The sequence below is a fragment of the Nomascus leucogenys genome, chromosome 10, assembly GCF_006542625.1.
Source record: "Nomascus leucogenys isolate Asia chromosome 10, Asia_NLE_v1, whole genome shotgun sequence".
In the NCBI taxonomy this organism is placed as follows: Eukaryota; Metazoa; Chordata; class Mammalia; order Primates; family Hylobatidae; genus Nomascus; species Nomascus leucogenys.
This window is the reverse complement of record NC_044390.1, coordinates 56,542,700-56,560,895: the sequence shown is the minus strand read 5'-3', so window position 1 is coordinate 56,560,895 and position 18,196 is coordinate 56,542,700. Positions and strand designations below refer to the sequence as shown.

Sequence of the window (18,196 nt, the reverse complement as noted above, 5' to 3'; positions counted from 1 at the left end):
CAAACTGGGACTCAAAGCTGGAAGCAAGAACGATGTGAGAGGAGTCAGGGGTCGCCAAACACTAATTTAGATCTTCACACCCATCTGGGTGGGCCTGCCAGAATAAAGGTGGGCAATAGCACAGGAATGAGGAAGCTCTTTATGTTCACAGCATCTTGTGCAAGGAAAAAAAAAAAAAAAAAAAAAAAAGCAGAGTGTACAGTATGTACTCCTTGTGTAAAAAAAGAAAAATGTATTCCCCGCAGCATCTCAGGAAAGGCGCAGGAGAGACGGGGAACATTCGTACCCAGTTCGGGGGTGTGGAATCGGATGGTAGGGTGGGAGGGAGGACTTTCACTCTCTGTATCCTTTCCAGTGTTGTATTGTGATTACACAGTCAAAAAATAAAACTGAAAATTTAGAAATTGTGTTTATGCTTATGTAAGCACAGACTCATCTCTTGGAGGAAGCACAGAAATGGTTTTTTTAAAAAGGAAAAAAAGCCCGGGTGCAGTGACTCACTCACGCCTATCATCCCAGCACTTTGGGAGGCTGAGGTGGGCGGATCACTTGAGGTCAGGAGTTTGAGACTAGCCTGGGCCAACATGATGAAATCCCGTCTCCACTAAAAATACAAAAATTAGCCGGGCGTGGTTGTACGCGCCTGTAATCCCAGCTACTAGGGAAGCTGAGGCAGGAGGGTCGCTTGAACCTGGGAGGCAGAGGTTGCAGTGAGCCGAGAGTGCGCCACTGCACTCCAGCCTTGGCGACAGAGCGAGACTCTGTCTCAAAAATGAGAAAAGGAAAAAAAATCTGTGATGCCAATGCCAGTGTCTATAGTGGTGCAGTAGGATGGGGACTTCAGGGCCAGGGGAAGGATGGGAGGACTCGGCTTTTCACCATGGGCCAAATGGACCTATTGAGTGCTGTCCTATGATTATAAAAAGATAAAATACTGCTGCTATAATGGATTGTAATGCAGGTGGGTCAAAGAATGAGTCTGTTGCACATGTACTGTCATGGAAGGAGCTCTGAGACCTGATCAGAGACGCAGCATGGAAAAGTGAAATAAATCCATTAAAGAAAGCCCAAGGCTGTCTGTAATCCCAGAGCTTTGGGAGGCCAAGGTGGGAGAATCGCTTGAGGCCACAGCAACATATCAAGATATCAAGATATCAGCCAGCGCAGGTTCACGCCTGTCATCTCAGCACTTCGGGAGGCCGAGGCGGGTGGATCACTTGAGGTCAGGAGTTTGAGGCCAGCCTGGCCAATGTGGTGAAACCCCATCTCTATACTAAGAACACAAAAATTAGCCTGATGTGGTGGCGCACGCCTGTAATCTCAGCTACTCAGAAGGCTGAGAATTGCTTGAACCTGGGAGGTGGAGATTGCAGTGAGCCGAGATCGCACCACCGCCCTCCAGCTTGGATAGAGCAAGACTGTCTGAAAAAAAAAAAAAAAAAAAAAAAAAAAAAGCCCAAGACTTTGGGAAAAGTTTGCATGTGGGTGCACCAGATATCCGGCCAAGATAGACAAGCCAAGTAGTGGCCTTTGAGCAAAAAAATGCATGTGTGAAAGGTCTTTGGGTCCTTTTACCACTGATTTTCCCCTCAAAATCCCACCGTCCCACTCCTCACACTGCTACCCGGTAGGTTGCTTGGCCGTATTTTTTGTGAAGTTCCCAGAACTGTATATACCTTAAGGTTTCATGCACCTTTGTGTTTGTGACACTTCAGTATTAAGTTCACAGGGACTTGGTGTATAATGGAGACTTGGGGGTGGGGATGGGCAGCCCTGGGATTTGTGTCACCAATGAGGTCAGGTCAGTTCCCCAGTAAATGTAACCTTGGCGTTTGGGATACTTTGGTAAACATCTCTTAGCTCTGATATTCCAGGGTCACCTCCTGATTGGGCTGGCGTCTCCTGGCTTAATGTGGCTGCTCTTCAAAGTCACCCCTGCAATGTCTTTGGGGAAAAGCCCTCTAGACTTGACTTGTCCAACAGTTGCCACTGGCCACATACATGTGTGGCTGCTAAGCAACTGAAGCGTGGCAGGACTAAGGAACTGAATCTAATTTTATTGAATTTGTAAGATGTTTAAATAAAACGGTACATAGAATGTTCTAGTCATTGCAGAAAGTTCTCCTGGACTGGCAGGGCTGCCCCTAGACTGTTTTCAGCGCTTAAACTGTTTCAGTGGGAAGGGAAAGCAACTCTTAGCTTGACACTTGTGAGACACAGCCTCGCCCTGTCACCCAGGCTGGAGAGCAGCAGTGGGATTTTTGCTCACTGCAACCTCTGCCTCCCACGTTCAAGTGATTCTCCTGCCTCAGCCTCCTGAGTAAATGGGACTACAGGTACATGCACCACGCCTGGCTGACTTTTGGTATTTTTAATAGAGACGGAGTTTCACCATATTGGCCAGGCTGGTCTGAAACTCCTGACCTCAGGTGATCTGCCCGCCTTGGCCTCCCAAAGTGCTGGGATTACAGGCCTGAGCCACTGCTCCTGGTCTATATACAGTGTTTCCACTTTAGAACATTTTGTAGCAAAGCAGCAATACATTGTTTTAAGCCTGAGTAATTGCTTACAATAAAACCGGTTATTTTAAAAAAAGTTACAAAGTAAAAGCAGATTTAGTAGCCTGCAAATAAAGCCAAGGCAGGAAATGGGTCTTCTCTAGGGTGGGGTTAGTCCTGGGCAGGACCTTGAGCTCCGGTTTGGCCAGCCTTCAGGACACCCAGCCCATTCTAGCAGGAAAGGAGTGATAGGAAATTAAGAGGCCAGACCCTGGGTTGGTCTTTTGGCCCCAGGGCCAAGGTCTGCTGAAAAAGCCAGGGACCCTGAAGAAAGGCAGAATTAAGAGCCAGACCTTGCCTCCCCCCACCTCTACTTTGACTCCAACCTTCATCAAAAAATGATCCCCAAGGCCACTGTGCTTGGGTCTCTGGTTTTTTGGACCCTGAGTGTGGGTAGAAGTTCTCCAAACCACTTATGGCCGAGGAAGGGGGACTTATCTTTCCCTTGCAGGGCACTTGCCTCCCGCCCATCCCACCCTCCCATCTTGATTGCATTTGGAGGGATACCCAGGTCCCTAATCCACCCCCAAAACCAGCAGAACCCTCAAACAGAGTCGCGGGACCGCTCCCCTGAGGTTTAACATCAGTCTTTAATGCTGTCACGCTGCATTGACAAGTCACACACTTTGGTCTCATGTTGGCAGTGGCAACTTACAATGAGTCTAAAGGTCTGAGCACCAGACTGGCCTCCAGGGAACAGACATTTGTTCCAACTCCCCTTCCCTCCCCAACATTTCTTCAGAATTCCATTATGGCCGTATACAGAGAGCAGTGGCTGCCGGGAACAGGTTTTGAGTGTACAACTATACATGGAATTATAAAAACATATTTACAGACGTTCCACAGTGCTCCTATAATCAGAAGCAAAGACCCTTTTATCAAAAGGGATTGTATCTAGGGCTGTGCAAAATTCAAAAGGATCAGATCCCTTTGAAAGAGTCCATAGTCCATGAAACAAAAAATTACCTGGGCCACTGGTAAGCCCCAGGTGTGCCAAGATTGCCTTACAGAAATGTAAAGAGTGTGACCCACGAAGTGAGGACATTCAGCTTCACTGGAGCCAGAGGTCAGGAGGGCCCCTTGGGGGGGCAAGGCTCCCAGACCCTCAAGGGAGAGGTGGCTGCACTTGCTGGAGTCACTCACTGGAGGCTGGCTCCCTTGGTCCTGCTGGAACAAGAGGTATTGCTTGTGGGCGCCAACCAGGCAGTTCTACGGGAATAGTTTAGGTTCTCAATTTGAGATGGCCAAAGAGAAGACAGAATTCTCCAGGAGAAGAGCAAGACATGGGAGACAAATACAGAATAAACCACGAACTGATCACGCAACAGAAACGGAGGAGTGTACGGGGTCTGGGAACCAAGACAGCAGGTCGACATTATCTACCAGCCAGAAGCAAAGCGACACAGAGGGATCAAATCCAGCTGCTGGTCTGCCTCTCACCCCTGGACAGGGACTGGAGATGGATGTGGGCCCATCCTGGGAGGGCTGCCGGACCCAGTGGGGCAGACTGGAATGCCTTTTTCTGCTGTTCCCACCACCTGATGCCCTATAGCTCGAAAAACCACTGACGTCTAGTGACTTTGAAAGATTGTAATATATGCTCCGGAAAACATTCAGCAGTACGAAAGCCCTCCCTGGGCCCACCCTCTCATGGTCCACAACTGGTAGAAAGGTCCAGAAATCCTTGAGCTCTGGAAAGGTCCCTGGTCAGTCCTTGGGGAGCTCAGCTAGCTATATTGGAAGAACCTGCTCAAGTACGGTTCTTGATGTCTGGGGAATCCTTTCGGGGAAGATCACTTCAAACTCAATAATGAGGTCCCCACGTTTCTCGGGTGTTTTGGGGAGGGGGAGGCCTTCTCCAGGAACTTTTCGCCGCATGCCAGGCCTGATGACATCTTTGAATACGACTGGTATCGTCCTGCCGTCCAGAGTGGGGACGTTCACTGTGCAGCCACACAGAGCCTTGAAGAGCAAAGGGACAGCATTAGATGGAAGCTAGCTCAACAGGCTCAGCTCTTGCCCAGAGGCCATCTGGCATAGAGTAAGACCCATCAGGCCTCTGCAGCTAAGACCTGGGCCCCAAATCTACATGTCCCCTCCATGAAAGCTCCAGAACAGCGCCCTGGTCAGTCCTGTTCACTGTTGTGTCCCAAGCCTGGCACGCACTACACACCCCAACACATTTGTTCAGCAAATACTAAACTGCTTTAAAGAGCAGCCATCGCCCTCTACAGACACTGCCCCACCTGGCACCTTACCTCCCGGAGACTGATCCTGGCAGGATAAATGACATCAGAGCCATCTCTCTTAAAGATACTGTGTGGCTTGTCCTTTAAAACAAACACGATATCAGCTGGAATGTTGTTGGAGGTCTGGTCTCCTTCCTTGGGGAAAGTGATTTTGGTCCCTTCTTTCCACCCCTTCTTCACTTCAATGGTCAATATTTTGTCTTCGTTTCGAATGCTCTTTCCGTCGGGGTTTAGCCGTTTGTGGGAGATTTTCATCTTCTTGGTACAGCCGCTGTAGATCTCTTCAAGGGAGACTCGAAGGTCGTGGGTGACTGGGGGATCTTGCTTCTTTCGGGCGGGCTCTTGTGCAGAGCGGGAGCGGCCAAAGTTCACGTTGGTGAAGCCACCCATGCCCATAGGGAAGCCAGAGAATGGGTCATCAATGTCCATGCCTTCCTCCCCGTTCCGCTGCCCAAAAAAGGTGTCAAAGGGATTTCTGCCACCGAAGAACTCAGCAAACATGGCATGAGGATCTCCATGGAATGTGTAGCTGAAAGAGGTACCATTGGCACCACCGCCGCTACCGCCACTGGGGCCACTGCCCTTTAGGCCTGAAAAGCAGAATTAGAAGCAGTCAGATGGCTGAACAGCAGACCCTCTCGCGCTTCCCTTACAGGGGGAAAAAAGCTTGGAAGCCATGGGGGAGGAACTTTCTTTAGTCTGTCAGAGGAGAGCAAGGAAGAAACCCAAGCTTCTACCTCTCACTGCAGCAGCAGAGACGCGCCCCCGCCCCCCCGCCCCCACCAAGTACTTCCGCGTAGCCTGACAGTGGAAAAGGACTCGTGCGGTTAGATTTCCACCTCCAGGTGCCACCCTGGCCCTGCCATTCCTGGGCTGACCCATCCTCCTGGCAATGTCACCCAAGAGATGGCTAAAAACACACGGTCCAGGGTCGGCTTTCGGTAAGAGTTTACTCTCAATGTTTTAGGGCTAGTGATGTGTAGGAAGAGTAGAAATAAGAAAAAAAAACAAAAAACAAAATAGATGGGGAGTTTTTAAATCCTCGCAAATTAGCATTCACTGCCACCATCCTTGCACAAAAAGTCAGCTCCAGATCAATCCCAGAAGCCAGCCTGAGTCATCAACGGGCACAGGGACAAAAAGCCCCGCTCTCCTTCCCCCTCGAAGCGGCCCCGTTCTCCGCACCTGGGCTGCCACTGCCTCCTGCGTGCCCGGCCGGGGCCAGATCATCCCTTCCCGGGAATTATCCCAACCCAGCCCCCAAGCCTGCGAACGGGGTCGGCGCCTGCATTCACAGCCCCGCGCCCCGCAGCTGAGCCAGAGGCGCCTCCCTGCGGAGCCCGGGTCCGCAGCGGGCTCCACCGCGCCGTCCCCGTCGTCATCCCCGGCTCCCCCAACCCCCTGCACCGCACCCTGGGGCTGCTCGGGGCCGCGGGAGGAGACGGCCGGGGAGGGGCAGCCCCAGACATGCTAGAAGCTTCTGGGCAAGCGGCTGGGCCAAGGCTCCTCCTCCCACCGCGCGGCCGCCAATCCGAGGGCGGAGGCTCGCGAGGCCGGAGGGCGGGGCAGCTCGGCCCCAGGGCTCGGGGCGTCCTCCCCGGGGGGGCTGCCGAGACGGACCAGCGTGCCTCAGTTTCCCTGTCTGTCAAACGGCGGGGCCGCACCCCTGGCCACGAGCACACACCTTCCTCCCCGTAGCGGTCGAAGATCTCGCGCTTGCGCGGGTCGCTGAGCACGTCGTAGGCCTCGGCGATCTCCTTGAACTTCTCCTCGGCGCCGGGCTCCTTGTTCTTGTCCGGGTGGTAGCGCAGCGCCTGGCGGCGGTAGGCCCGCTTGATCTCCTCGTCTGATGCGCCGCGGGCCAGGCCCAGCGTCTGGTAGTAATCTTTACCCATAGCCCCCGCCTGCGACCCGCCAACCCGCTGTTGCCGTCCCCCGGCTCCGCCGCCGCCCGGTCCCGGACTCTATATACCCGTCCGGCGGAAGCTTCCAGAGCCCGCCAGCCCCCTCCAGAACCTTCCGCCCCGCCCCCCCCCGCGGCGCTGGCCAATCGCCGCTGCCCTTTCAGCGACACACGACATCCGGGGCGGGGCCTCACCGTCAACGGCCGCCAGCGCGGGGGCACGCCCCCTCCTGCTCCGCCCTCGGCAACACCTCCCCGCGGCGCGCGCGCACAGGTCGGAGGAGGCCCCGCCCACCTTTCGGGACGAGCCAATCGCGACCTTCTTTCACTCTCTACGCGACCCCAGCTACCCTGCGTCCCGCCCTCCGCCTGGGTCAGTGGGTCGAGAGCCACAGCGAACATGCTGTATCGGGAAGGGGTGGGGCCTGGGACTACCCAGTCATTTCCCTGGGAGGTGATAAACCTGCCCGCTCTTGTCTGGCGGGGCCTGTGGTGGGCTCCCGCCGGGTGACGCCGGACGAACTACCTAACCTGTGTCTGCCTAGGCCAGGGGCCCCCTTCTATCTACAACATGGCAATAAGAGAACCTATCAGGCCGGGCGCGGAGCCTCACGCCTGTAATCCCATCACTTCCTGAAGCCAAGGCAGGAGGGTCTCTTGAGCCTAGGAGTTGGAGACCAGCCTAGGCAACATAGGGAGACTCCGTTTCTATTTAAGATGAACAAACAGGCCGGGCGCGGTGGCTCACGCCTGTAATCCCAGTATTTTGGGAGGCTGAGGCGGTCGGATCACCTGAGGTCAGGAGTTCGAGACCAGCCTGGCCAATATGGTGAAACCCCGTCTCTGCTAAAAATACAAAAATTACCCGGGCGTTGGTGGCACGCACCAGTAATCCCAGCTACTCAGGAGGCTGAGGCCTGAGAATAGCTTGAATCGGGGAGGCAGAGGTTGCAGTGAGCCAAGATCCCGCCGTTGCACTCCAGCCTCGGCAACAGAGCGAGACTCCGTCTCATAAATAAATAAAATAAAATAAGTAAAATAAAGTAAAATGAACAAAAAAACCCACCAGCGCTATTCTCCCAACCGTGGGGAGAAGGATGTTGGGATGGAAGACTGCGTCTGTTCTCACCTCCTAAAGCAAGGTGAGGATCTGGACGGAAGCTCATCTCCCAAGGTCCTCCCAGTCCCGCCTTCTTCACTTTACTGCCCTCTCAAGAGCACTTGTCGCTAAATTTGAAATTTATCTTGTTTCTTGGCTTTCCTCCCAGTGTGTTCCCTCTCAGCCTGACATCCCCACCTGGGCAGGGGCCAGGTCCTGTCTGCACTGGGTCCCCAGTGCCTGGAACGCAGTGAGAACCTCATAAATATTCTCCGTTCTTACACATGTGCTTCTTTTTCTTCCCCAACTACCTTTATAATTTGGGGGGACATAGGTGTGTCACACACCTTTCAAGGCCTCTGTTTCCTCAATTGTAGGCAGCACGATTGCGTTTGGCTCTGAAAGTCTGGGGTGCCTCCGTCAAGGACAGGGCTGATGGGAAAAGGAGGCTCAGAAAGGGGTTCCACCTGGGAAGGGCCCAGGGAAGTGGGGGAGGTTCCTGGAAGAACTGCCTGGGAGGTCAGTAACACTGGCTCTGGAACCAGACAGCTGGGCTTCATTCCCAGCTCCAGCATTTCCCGGCTGTGTAACCTTGGGTTAGTTACTAGGCCTTTGCTGGCCTCAGCTTCCTCATCTGCACAATGAGGAATGAGGATAGCAGTTGTGCCCACATCATGAGGGCTTTGAAGTTTATATGAGTCAACATTTGCGAAGTGCTCAGAGCAGGCATGGCACAAAGGAAGCATTGTCAAAGGGGTGACTAACCATGTTCTTAGTGGTGGGCTCTTCAGCCATCACCTCATTCCTGGCAGCATCACAGCTAAAAGATTCCAGTGACAGCTGCCCCTGGGCAGACAGGGACTCCTGAGGAAGAAGACCATCCTCCTGCCTCCTGAGGCGGGAGGATCTCTTGAGCCCAGGAATTTGAGGCTGCAGTCAGCTATGATTGTGCCACTGCTCTCCAGCCTGGGTGACAGTGAGATCCTGAGACTCCCCATAAAAAAATTATATAAATAACTATCAGGAGCATCATGGGGATAAACTCAGAGCTCGTGACTTTATACTTATAAGCTAGTATTTTATAATATAAATTTAATTTAGAATTACAAATGCAGCAGCCTCCAAAGGCCTTAACATGGCTCCACCAGGGTGGATCTTTCTGGTGGTTCTAAAGTTTCTTGCCATAGGCCAGGCGCGGTGACTCAATGCCTGTAATCCCAGCACTTTGGGAGGCCGAGGCGGGTGGATCACCTGAGGTCAGGAGTTCGAGACCAGCCTGGCCAATGTGGTGAAACCCCGTCTCTACTAAAAATACAAAAATTAGCCGGGCGTGGTGGCAGGTGCCTGTAATCCCAGCTACTCTGGAGGCTGAGGCAGGAGACTCGCTTCAACCTGAGAGGCAAAGGTTGCAGTGAGCCAAGATCGCGCCACTGCACTCCAGACTGGGTGACAGAGTGAGAGTTTCAAATAATAATAATAATAATATTAATAATAATAATAATAATAAAGTTTCTTGACACACTGGAGGGCAACATTTTGCCAAAAACACTGTGCAAGGGATGTCTTTGTGCTTGGGGTCACTGTTAGGGCTGGGAACTCTCCCCTCCTTGAGTAAGCCTGGGTCATGTTCAGTAAGTTTTGTTTGTTTGTTTTGAGATGAAGTTTCACTCTCGTTGCCCAGGCTGGAGTGCAGTGGCACGATCTCAGTTCACTGCAAACTCCGCCTCCTGGGTTCAAGTGATTCTCCTGCCTCAGCCTCCCAAGTAGCTGGGATTACAGGCGCTTGCGACCATGCCTGGCTAATTTTTGTAGTTTTAGTAGAGACAGGGTTTCACCATGTTGGCCAGGCTGGTCTTGAACTCCTGACCTCAGGTGATCAACCTGCCTTGATCTCCCAAGGTGCTGGGATTACAGGCGTGAGCCACCACACCCAGCCAGTTCCGGAAGTTTTATTTATTTTGTTTAATCAGTTCTAGGAGCCAGGAAATTAAACAAACAAACAAACAAACCCAGTAACTCTCTCCTAATGGACATGGTACTGTGACCTGAACACTCACTGAGAACTTCAGAATATTACTGAAAAAATGGCGTCTTCGTAAACTTCAGCAGATATTGGGCTCTTAACTTGGAAAAGCTGTGATAGTTGTTTGTTGTGTCAGTGTGGCTAAGCTCTAGAACCTAGTTATTCAATTAAACACTAATCTAGGTGTTGCTGTGAAGTTATTATGTTGATGCGGTTAGGTTAACACGTCTACAGTCGCTTGACTTTAAAAACGGGACATGACCCTCAAGGATGTGAGGATGTAAGTGGGACTCATCCAATCAGTCTACAGGCTTTAAAAGCCAACACTGAGGCCGGGTGTGGTGGTTCACACCTGTAATCCCAGCACTTTGCAAGTCCGAGGCAGGAGGATCATGAGATCTGGAGTTCGAGATCAGCCTGGCCAACACGGTGAAACCTTGTCTATACTAAAAATACAAAAATTAGCTGGGCGTGGTGGTGGGCACTTATAATCCCAGCTTCTCGGGAGGCTGAGGCAGGAGAATTACTTGAACCCAGGAGGCAGAGGTTGCAGTGAGCCGAGATCAGGCCACTGCACTCCAGCCTGGGTGACAGAGCAAGACTCCATCTCGAAGGAAAAAAAAAAAAAAGCCAACACTGAAAGTAAACACTGAGGTTTCCCGGCAGAAAAAGCATCAGCTCCTGCCTAAGTTTCCAGCCTGCTAGCCCACCCAGCAGATTTTGGCGTTGTCTAGCCAGCCCCCACAAACATGTAAGCCAATTCCTTGAAATAAATGTCTGCACACAAACACACACACACACACACACACACACACACACACACACACACACACACTCCTACTGGCTCTGGCTCTGCGTCTGTGGTAAAATCCTGACTGATATAGGAACTACACAAGTGAGTCTGAGGACGGTTGCTTTAGTTCAAATCCTGGACCAACTGTTTCCTTATTCCCTACGTGTGTGATCTTCCATAGCCTGCTCGATCTCTGGGAGCATTAGGTCTGTCCTCCATAAATTGGAGATAAGAGTAGATTAGGCCAGGCGTGGTGGCTCATGCCTGTAATCCCACCACTTTGGGAAGCTGAGGCGGGTGGATCACTTGAGGTCAGGAGTTTGAGACCAGCCTGTCCAACGTGGTGAAACCCTGTCTCTACTAAAAACACAAAAATTAGCTGGGCATGGTGGCATGCGCCCATACTCCCAGCTACTCAGGAGGCTGAGGCAGGAGAATTGCTTGAACCTGGGAGGTGGAGGTTGCAGTGAGCCAAGATCGCGCCACTGTACTCCAGCCTGGGCAACAGAGTGAGACTCTGTCTCAAAAAAAAAAAAAAAGAGTAGATTTTACCCTGCTGGTGTTGCTATGTGGATGAAATTGAGAGGAGCCAGGAAATGAACATTATAATAACATTTTTATTTTTATTTTTGAGATGGAGTCTCGCTCTGTCACCCAGGCTGGAGTGCAGTGGAGTTGCAGTGGTGCGATCTTGGCTCACTGCAACTTCCGCCTCCTGGGTTCAAGCGATTCTCTGCCTCAGCCTCCCGAGTAGCTGGGATTACAGGTGCCCACCACCATACCTGGCTAATTTTTGTATTTTTAGTAGAGACTCGGTTTCACCACGTTGGCCAGGCTAGTCTCGAACTCCTGATCTCATGATTCACCCACCTTGGCCTCCCAAAGTGCTGGGATTACAGGGGTTGAACCCCACACCCGGCCTTGTTTTTTTGTTTTTTTGTTTTTTTGTTTTTTTGAGATGGGGTCTCACACTGTCACCCATGCTGGAGCACAGTGGCACAATCTTGGCTCACTGCAACCTCCACCTCCCAGGTTCAAATGATCCTCCCGCCCCAGCTTCCTGAGTAGCTGCGATCACAGGTGCCTGCCACCATGCCCGGCTAATTTTTTGTATTATGGTTTTGGTAGAGATGGGGTTTTGCCACGTTGCTCAGGTTGGTCTCAAACACCTGAGCTCAGGTGATCCGCCGGCCTTGGCCTCCCCAAGTGTTAGGATTACAGGCATAAGCCACCATGTCTGGCCTATAATAACATCTAACATTGACATGGCCAAGCCTGTTCCAAGTACTCGATGAATATTAACTCATATACTTGTCACAACAGCCCTATGAGGTTGGGCTATCATTACACCCATTTTACAGGTGGGGAGATGGAGATTCTGAGAGGTCATGTGACTTCCCCAGCATCACCCAGAGAGTAAAATGCTGAAGTGTTTAGCATACTGAGTGCTTACAGTAGACACTCAGCTTGTGTATAATGTGACTCAGATGATCATAAAGCCTTAATTTTAAGAAAATTGCATCACTCCTGTCTTCAGCTCACCTGTTGAAAAAAAGACCTTGCCGGGCGCGGTGGCTCACACCTGTAAACCCAGCACTTTTGGAGGCCAAGGCAGGAGGATCAAAAAAAAAAAAAAAAAAAAAAAAAAAAAAAAAAAAAAGCAGGAGGATCACTTGAGCCCAGGAGTTCCAGATCAGCCTGGCACACATAGTGAGACCCCATATCTACAAAGAATGACAAAGAAATCAGCTGGGCATGGTGGCATGTGCCAGCTACTTGGGAGGCTGAGGTGGGAGGATCACTTGAGCTCAGGAATTCCAAGCTGCAGTGAGCTATGAGTGTGCCACTGCACACTAGCCTGAGAGAAAGTGAGACCGTGTCTCAAAAATAAATAAAAATCCAAATAAATTTTGAAAAGATCTTCAAGGTTGGGTGCAGTGGCTCATGCCTGTAATCTCAGCACTTTGGGAGGCTGAGGCAGGTGGATCCCTTGAAGTCAGGAGTTTGAGAGCAGCCTGGCCAACATGGTGAAACCCCATCTCTACGAAAAATGCAAAAATTAGTCAGGCGTGGTGGCGTGCGCCTGTAATCCCAGCTATTTGGGAGGCTGAGGCAGGAGAATCACTTGAACCTAGGAGGTGGAGGTTGCAGTGAGCCGAGATGGTGCCACTGCACTCCAGCCTGGGCAACAGAGCAAGATTCATTCTCAAAAAAAAAAAAAAAAAAGACCTTCAAAAAGCACTATAGCCATATGAGCCAGTAATGCCACTCCTAGTGGGATACCCATGTGAAATGAAAACCTTTGTTCATATATAAAGATTCATGGCTGGCTGCGGTGGCTCATGCCTGTAATCCCAGCACTTTGGGAGGCTGAGGCGGGAGGATCACAAGGTCAAGAGATGGAGACCATCCTGACCAACATGGTGAAACCCCGTCTGTACTAAAAATACAAAAATTAGCTGGGCATGGTGGTGCACATGTGTAATCCCAGCTACTCCAGAGGCTGAGGCAGGAGAATCGCTTGAACTTAGAAGGTGGAGGTTGCAGTGAGCTGAGATTGCGCCACTGCACTCCAGCCTGGGTGACAGAGCGAGACTCCATCTCAAAAATAAAAATAAAAAAGATACTATTATAATGTTCACCTCCTGGCTCCTCTCAATTTCATCCACATAGCAACACCAGCAGGGTAAAATCTACTTTTTTTTTTTTTTTTTGAGATGGAGTCTCATGAGCGAATGTTTGCTGAGGCTTTATTAGTTATTACCAACAGCAGTTAAACCCTAACTGTCCTTCAATGGATGAATGGACAAACAAATGGGATCCCTCCACACAATGGAATACTATTCAGCCATAAAAAGGAACGAGCTACAGATACAAAAAAACAACATTACAGACGAACCTCATATGCATTATGTGGGTGAAAGAAGCCAGGCTCAAAAGGCTGCGTGATTCCATTTCATTCGATCTTCTGGAAAAGGCAAAAGTATCAGGACAGAAAGCAGATGAATGCTTGCCAGGGGCTGGGACTTGCAACAAATGGAGTAGTTTGGAGAATTTTTTGGGTTGGTGTAAATGTTCTGTATCTTGATTGTAATGGTGGTTGCATGACTGTATGTGTTCAGAGCTGTACACTGAAATGGGTGAATTTTACTACATGTCAATTACACTTCAATGAAAAAAAAAACAAAGAAGGAGAAAAACTAAACAACCCAGGCAAGACAGGATAGGGCTTGGGAAACTCTCTCCAGGATTCCTGACGCAGCGGAAACTTGCTAACGAGCCCTGGCTTGTCTAGTCCCAGTTTCACCTCCCCTCACACACCCGGCGAGCCAGCTCATTCACACACACCCCAAACCAGCCAAGCCAGTTTCTGGAAAAAGTCAAGATCCGACCTGACCTGCCCATGGGAAATACAAAAGGAGCTTGTGAGACACGACATTACCAAACACATCACATCTCTGGCATTCAAATGGTCTCGGGTTCCCCCAAACCTGAGGTCCAGAAAAGCTCATCCTTGGAAGCTGCCACAGCTTAGGCCGTCTCTTGCAGTTTCTCCCTTGGAAATTACTTTAATAAACGAGCTAGTTACCATCAGCTCAGCAAGGACCCAACAGATCTACCAGTCACCATTGTGAATCAGCCACTGCTGGGACTGTGAAGACACCAGCAGGATCTAGCTGTCCCTACAGACAGGCACCATCAGGGGGCCACAGTACAGTGTCCTCAGTGGCTTGAACAAAGTGGCCAGTCTTCATTCCAAGGGTGGCTTTCATTTCTGCTGACAGCCTGGTTACTGGAAGCCAGATGGGCAAACAAGGGGTTCCTCAAGCCTGCAACACCCCTCAAAAACAAAGAGGAATTCTACTTTGGAGGCTGGATCCTGCCTTTCTGCCAGCTTCTTATGGGTGAGGAGGGGGTGGAAATTATTTGTATGTTCCAGTTGACATGCAGCATAGTAGGTGTACGAGGATGATTTAGTGTCTGTTGAGTAAGTGTGGGGCTCAGAAAAGCAGTCTCAAAAGGGAATTTCCAAAACGTCCTGAGTTTATGGGAATATGTATGGAATCTCTTCAAAATGGCACCTACTTGTACACCGTCATGCCCTATCTAGCTGCAAACCAGAGCTGGAAGACTCACCTCTTCAGATCACATTAAATAAGTTGAAAATTTGCATAACTGGTGAAGGAGCAACACGTGGCTGAGTCTTAGTTAGGGGTTCAACCCTATCCCCATGGCCCCTCACAATCAAGTACCTCAGGTAATTCAATCTGATAGGATTTTAACGGTGGTCTCAGGCCGAGTGGGATGGCACATGCCTGTAATCCCAGCGCTTTGGGAGGCCGGGGAGGGAGGATCACTTGAGGCCAGGAGTTCCAGAGCAGCCTGGGCAACATAATGAGATCCCATCTCTACCAAAAAATTAACTTGTGGCCCGGAAGCAAATACTCTCCCCCAGCACCCAAGAAGGGCAGGGAGTGAGGCTTGTCATGACACAGAAGGCCTCAAAACTCAAAACTGCCACCAGAAAAATATCTTTGCTTTTTTTTTTTTTTTTGAGATGGAGTTTCACTCTTGTCGCCTAGGCTGGAGTGCGGTGGTGTGATCTCTGCTCACTGCAACCTCTGTCTCCTGGGTTCAACTGATTCTTCTGCCTCAGCTTCCTGAGTAGCTGTGATTACAGGTGCCTGCCACCACACCCAGATAATTTTTGTATTTTTAGTAGAGACAGGGTTTCACCATGTTGGCCAAGCTGGTCTCAAACTCCTGACCTCAAGTGATCCGCCTGCCTCGGCCTCCTAAAGTGCTGGGATTACAGGCCTGAGCCATTGCGTCCGGCCAGATCCTTGCTTTTGAAAGCACACATACAAAACACCTTCAGGTTTTCATCTGTTTTTCCCAGATAGCGCCAGTGAAAAAGATAATGAGTTTCCTGAAGACCACATAGCGTTGGCTTCCTGTACTCGCAGTCAGGGATCCCCAAAGGCTACAGCTTCAGAAGTTTCCAGAGCCAAATCTGGATGACTGAGTTCCAAGCACTGACTCACCCTTGCCTCCGCCTGCTCCCCTGTGAATCAGCGATCTACCTCTAAGGACTTCTCATCGTGTCTCTCATGACAGGCCTGTGAATTCCGGATGGTTCAACAGCTCATGAAGGCTCAGGAGCAGGATCTGGAAACAACAGTAAGGAGAGGAGGTGACGAAGTGTGCCAGGTAGTGCCTGTTCCTTTGCCTGTCAGAAGTCCTTTTTTTTTTTTTGAGACAGAATCTCACTCTGTCGCCCAGGCTGGAGTGCAGTGGTGTGATCTTGGCTCACTGCAACCTCCACCTCCCAGGTTCAAGCGATTCTCCTGCCCCAGCCTCCCTAGTAGCTGGGATTACAGGCGCCCACCATTACACCTGGCTAATTTTTGTATTTTTAGTAGAGACGGGGTTTCACCATGTTGTCCAGGCTGGTCTTGAACTCCTGACCTCAAGTGATCTGCCCGTCTTGGCCTCCCAAAGTGCTGGGATTACAGGTGTGAGCCACCGTGCCTGGCCAGAAATTTATGTGTTTTTCATTTACAGTACATCTCAATTTGGACCAGTCCCATTTCTTTTTTTCTTTTCTTTTTTTTTGAAACGGTCTGTTGCTCAGGCTGGAGTGTAGTGGTGAGATCTTGGCTCACTGCAACCTCCGCCTCCCGGGTTCAAGCGATTCTTCTGCCTCAGCCTCCTGATTAGCTGGGACTACAGGTGTGCACCACCACGCCCGGCTAATTTTTGTATCTTTAGTAGAGACGAGGTTTCACCATATCGGCCAGGCTGGTCTCGAACTCCTCACCTCGTCATCTGCCCGCCTCGGCCTCCCAAGGTGCTAGGATTACAGGTGTGAGCCATCGTGCCTGGCCTGGACCAGCCCCATTTCGAGGGCTCAGTGGCCCCATGGAGCCACTAGACACCATTCTGGACGTCAAGCAGAGACAAATGTAGTTCCCCTGTCTATAGGGCGGAGCAAAGTGGGGAGGGGGGCCGGGCGCGGTGGCTCAGGCCTGTAATCCTAGCACTTTGGGAGGCTGAGGTGGGAGGATCCCCTGAGGTCAGGAGTTCAAGACCAGCCTGGCCAACCACGGGGAAACCCCGTCTCTACCAAAAAAAATACAAAAATTAGCCGGGCGTGGTGGCGAGCGCCTGTCATCTCAGCTACTTGGGAGGCTGAGGCATGAGAATCGCTTGAACCCGGGAGGCGGAGGTTGCGGTGAGCCGTCATTGCGCCACTGCACTCCAGCTGGGGGACAGAACGAGATTGTTTCAAAAACAAAACAAAACAAAACAAAAAAACAAAGCGGGGCGGGGGCTTTCATTAAAAACAGCAGTGAAGCCACCCCCAGAATGGGGATGGGGCTCTCGCAGGTTGGGGGTTCCCAAATGGGGAGCTTTTCGCCATCCCGTTTTCCCTTTCCTTCCCTGCCACTCAAGAGTCTCCTCCCATAGTGACCTCGCCATCCAGACTCCGCAGCCCGCGACCCCAGCCCCTAGCCCTCTCCTGCTGTTCCCGGTGTACCCCCGGGGCCGCCCACCTCAGAATTTACCCCGTCGGCGCCGCCTGTCATGTGGATGCTGCCTTGCCTGTCACTCAACTTCTTACCCCGCCCCCGCGTCTGGTCTAACCGTTGCTTACCTTGGTTTCCACAGCGACGCCATCAGGGGGCGTGGCAAAGGGACGCGCGGCGCAGAGACCTCCTTTGGATTGGTGGATGGTCAAGCCCCTTCTCCTTAGCCCCTCCTACAGGCGTTCCGCCCCCTTCGCTGGGTCTCGCAAGTTGATTGGTCAATCCCCTGGTGCTAGCCCCAGTCTTGGTTCGGACCGGCCCCAAGGAGCAGGGGCGAAGGTGGGCGCCTCCTGCCCTGATTGGCCGACGGGGCGCGCGCGGCCGGGAGGGGCGGGGCGGACGCAGGGCCGCGTTTAGTCTATCGCAGCGGTTGCGAGCGCTGTAGGGACCCTGTGCTGTGCCGCGCAGTTAGGCAGCAGCAGCCGCGGAGCAGTAGCCGCCGTGGGAGGGAGCCATGAAGCACTACGAGGTAAGAAACGAGAAACAGGGACCGTGTGGCCACTGCTGACCCATTCTTTTTCCTTCTTTGCGGGACCACGGGACCCCACTTTCTGGTCCTGTGCCCCGAAGGAAGAGCCGGACGGCGCAGGCGCAGTGGGCAAGCGTTGCGCCCCGGGCCACTCGTAAATTCCAATGCGCATGTGCGGAGGAAGTATTTATAAATCTGCAACCCAGGCTGTTTTGGGGGTACTTTTTCTTGGGGGTCTTTGCAGGGCCTGGGACGCTTGCAGGTTCCTTGCAGCTCCCCCAGCGGGCTGAGTTGCAGACTTTGTCATGGGAGCCACGAAGGTGCGGGACCCTTGCTCCCAATCCGAGGGAGTCTTGCACAAATCTTGCGCCACGCCGCCGTCACCAGCGTAGGAAGGGACTTTGCAATCAGTATTCTTGTATACGACCTTTGGACCCCTTCCCTCGCCCGGGACGTTCCCGGGAGACTTAGGCGGTGAGGGAGGTGCAGCTCCACGGCTGGCTTTCCTAGAG

General features: G+C 51.7%; 2 protein-coding genes across 6 annotated transcripts in view; one reads left to right on the top strand and one right to left on the bottom strand.

The window, feature by feature from the left end:
• Positions 1-3,129: 3,129 nt before the first annotated feature.
• Positions 3,130-17,295, bottom strand: DNAJB1 (DnaJ heat shock protein family (Hsp40) member B1). Of its 4 annotated transcripts, XM_030820600.1 has the most exons (4): positions 17,183-17,295; positions 15,671-15,794; positions 4,817-5,397; positions 3,130-4,520 (listed from the first exon to the last, which is right to left on the bottom strand). In XM_030820600.1, exons 3-4 carry the CDS (start codon positions 5,306-5,308, stop codon positions 4,290-4,292), a joined length of 723 nt encoding a protein of 240 aa, XP_030676460.1. In that variant the 5' UTR covers positions 5,309-5,397; positions 15,671-15,794; positions 17,183-17,295; the 3' UTR covers positions 3,130-4,289. The 4 variants fall into 4 exon arrangements, with proteins under 4 accessions (XP_030676460.1, XP_030676459.1, XP_030676462.1 ...); XM_030820599.1 differs by lacking the exons at positions 15,671-15,794; positions 17,183-17,295 and adding an exon at positions 6,492-6,879; XM_030820602.1 differs by lacking the exons at positions 15,671-15,794; positions 17,183-17,295 and adding an exon at positions 6,220-6,284.
• Positions 17,296-17,520: 225 nt separating this feature from the next.
• Positions 17,521-18,196, top strand: part of TECR (trans-2,3-enoyl-CoA reductase) — a 36,697-nt gene continuing 36,021 nt past the window's right edge. For both annotated transcript variants that reach the window (XM_003275623.4, XM_030820596.1), the window contains exon 1: positions 17,521-17,684. In XM_003275623.4, coding sequence (XP_003275671.1) covers positions 17,670-17,684 — 15 coding nt within the window. In that variant the 5' untranslated portion in view covers positions 17,521-17,669. The remainder of the gene's footprint in view (positions 17,685-18,196) is intronic.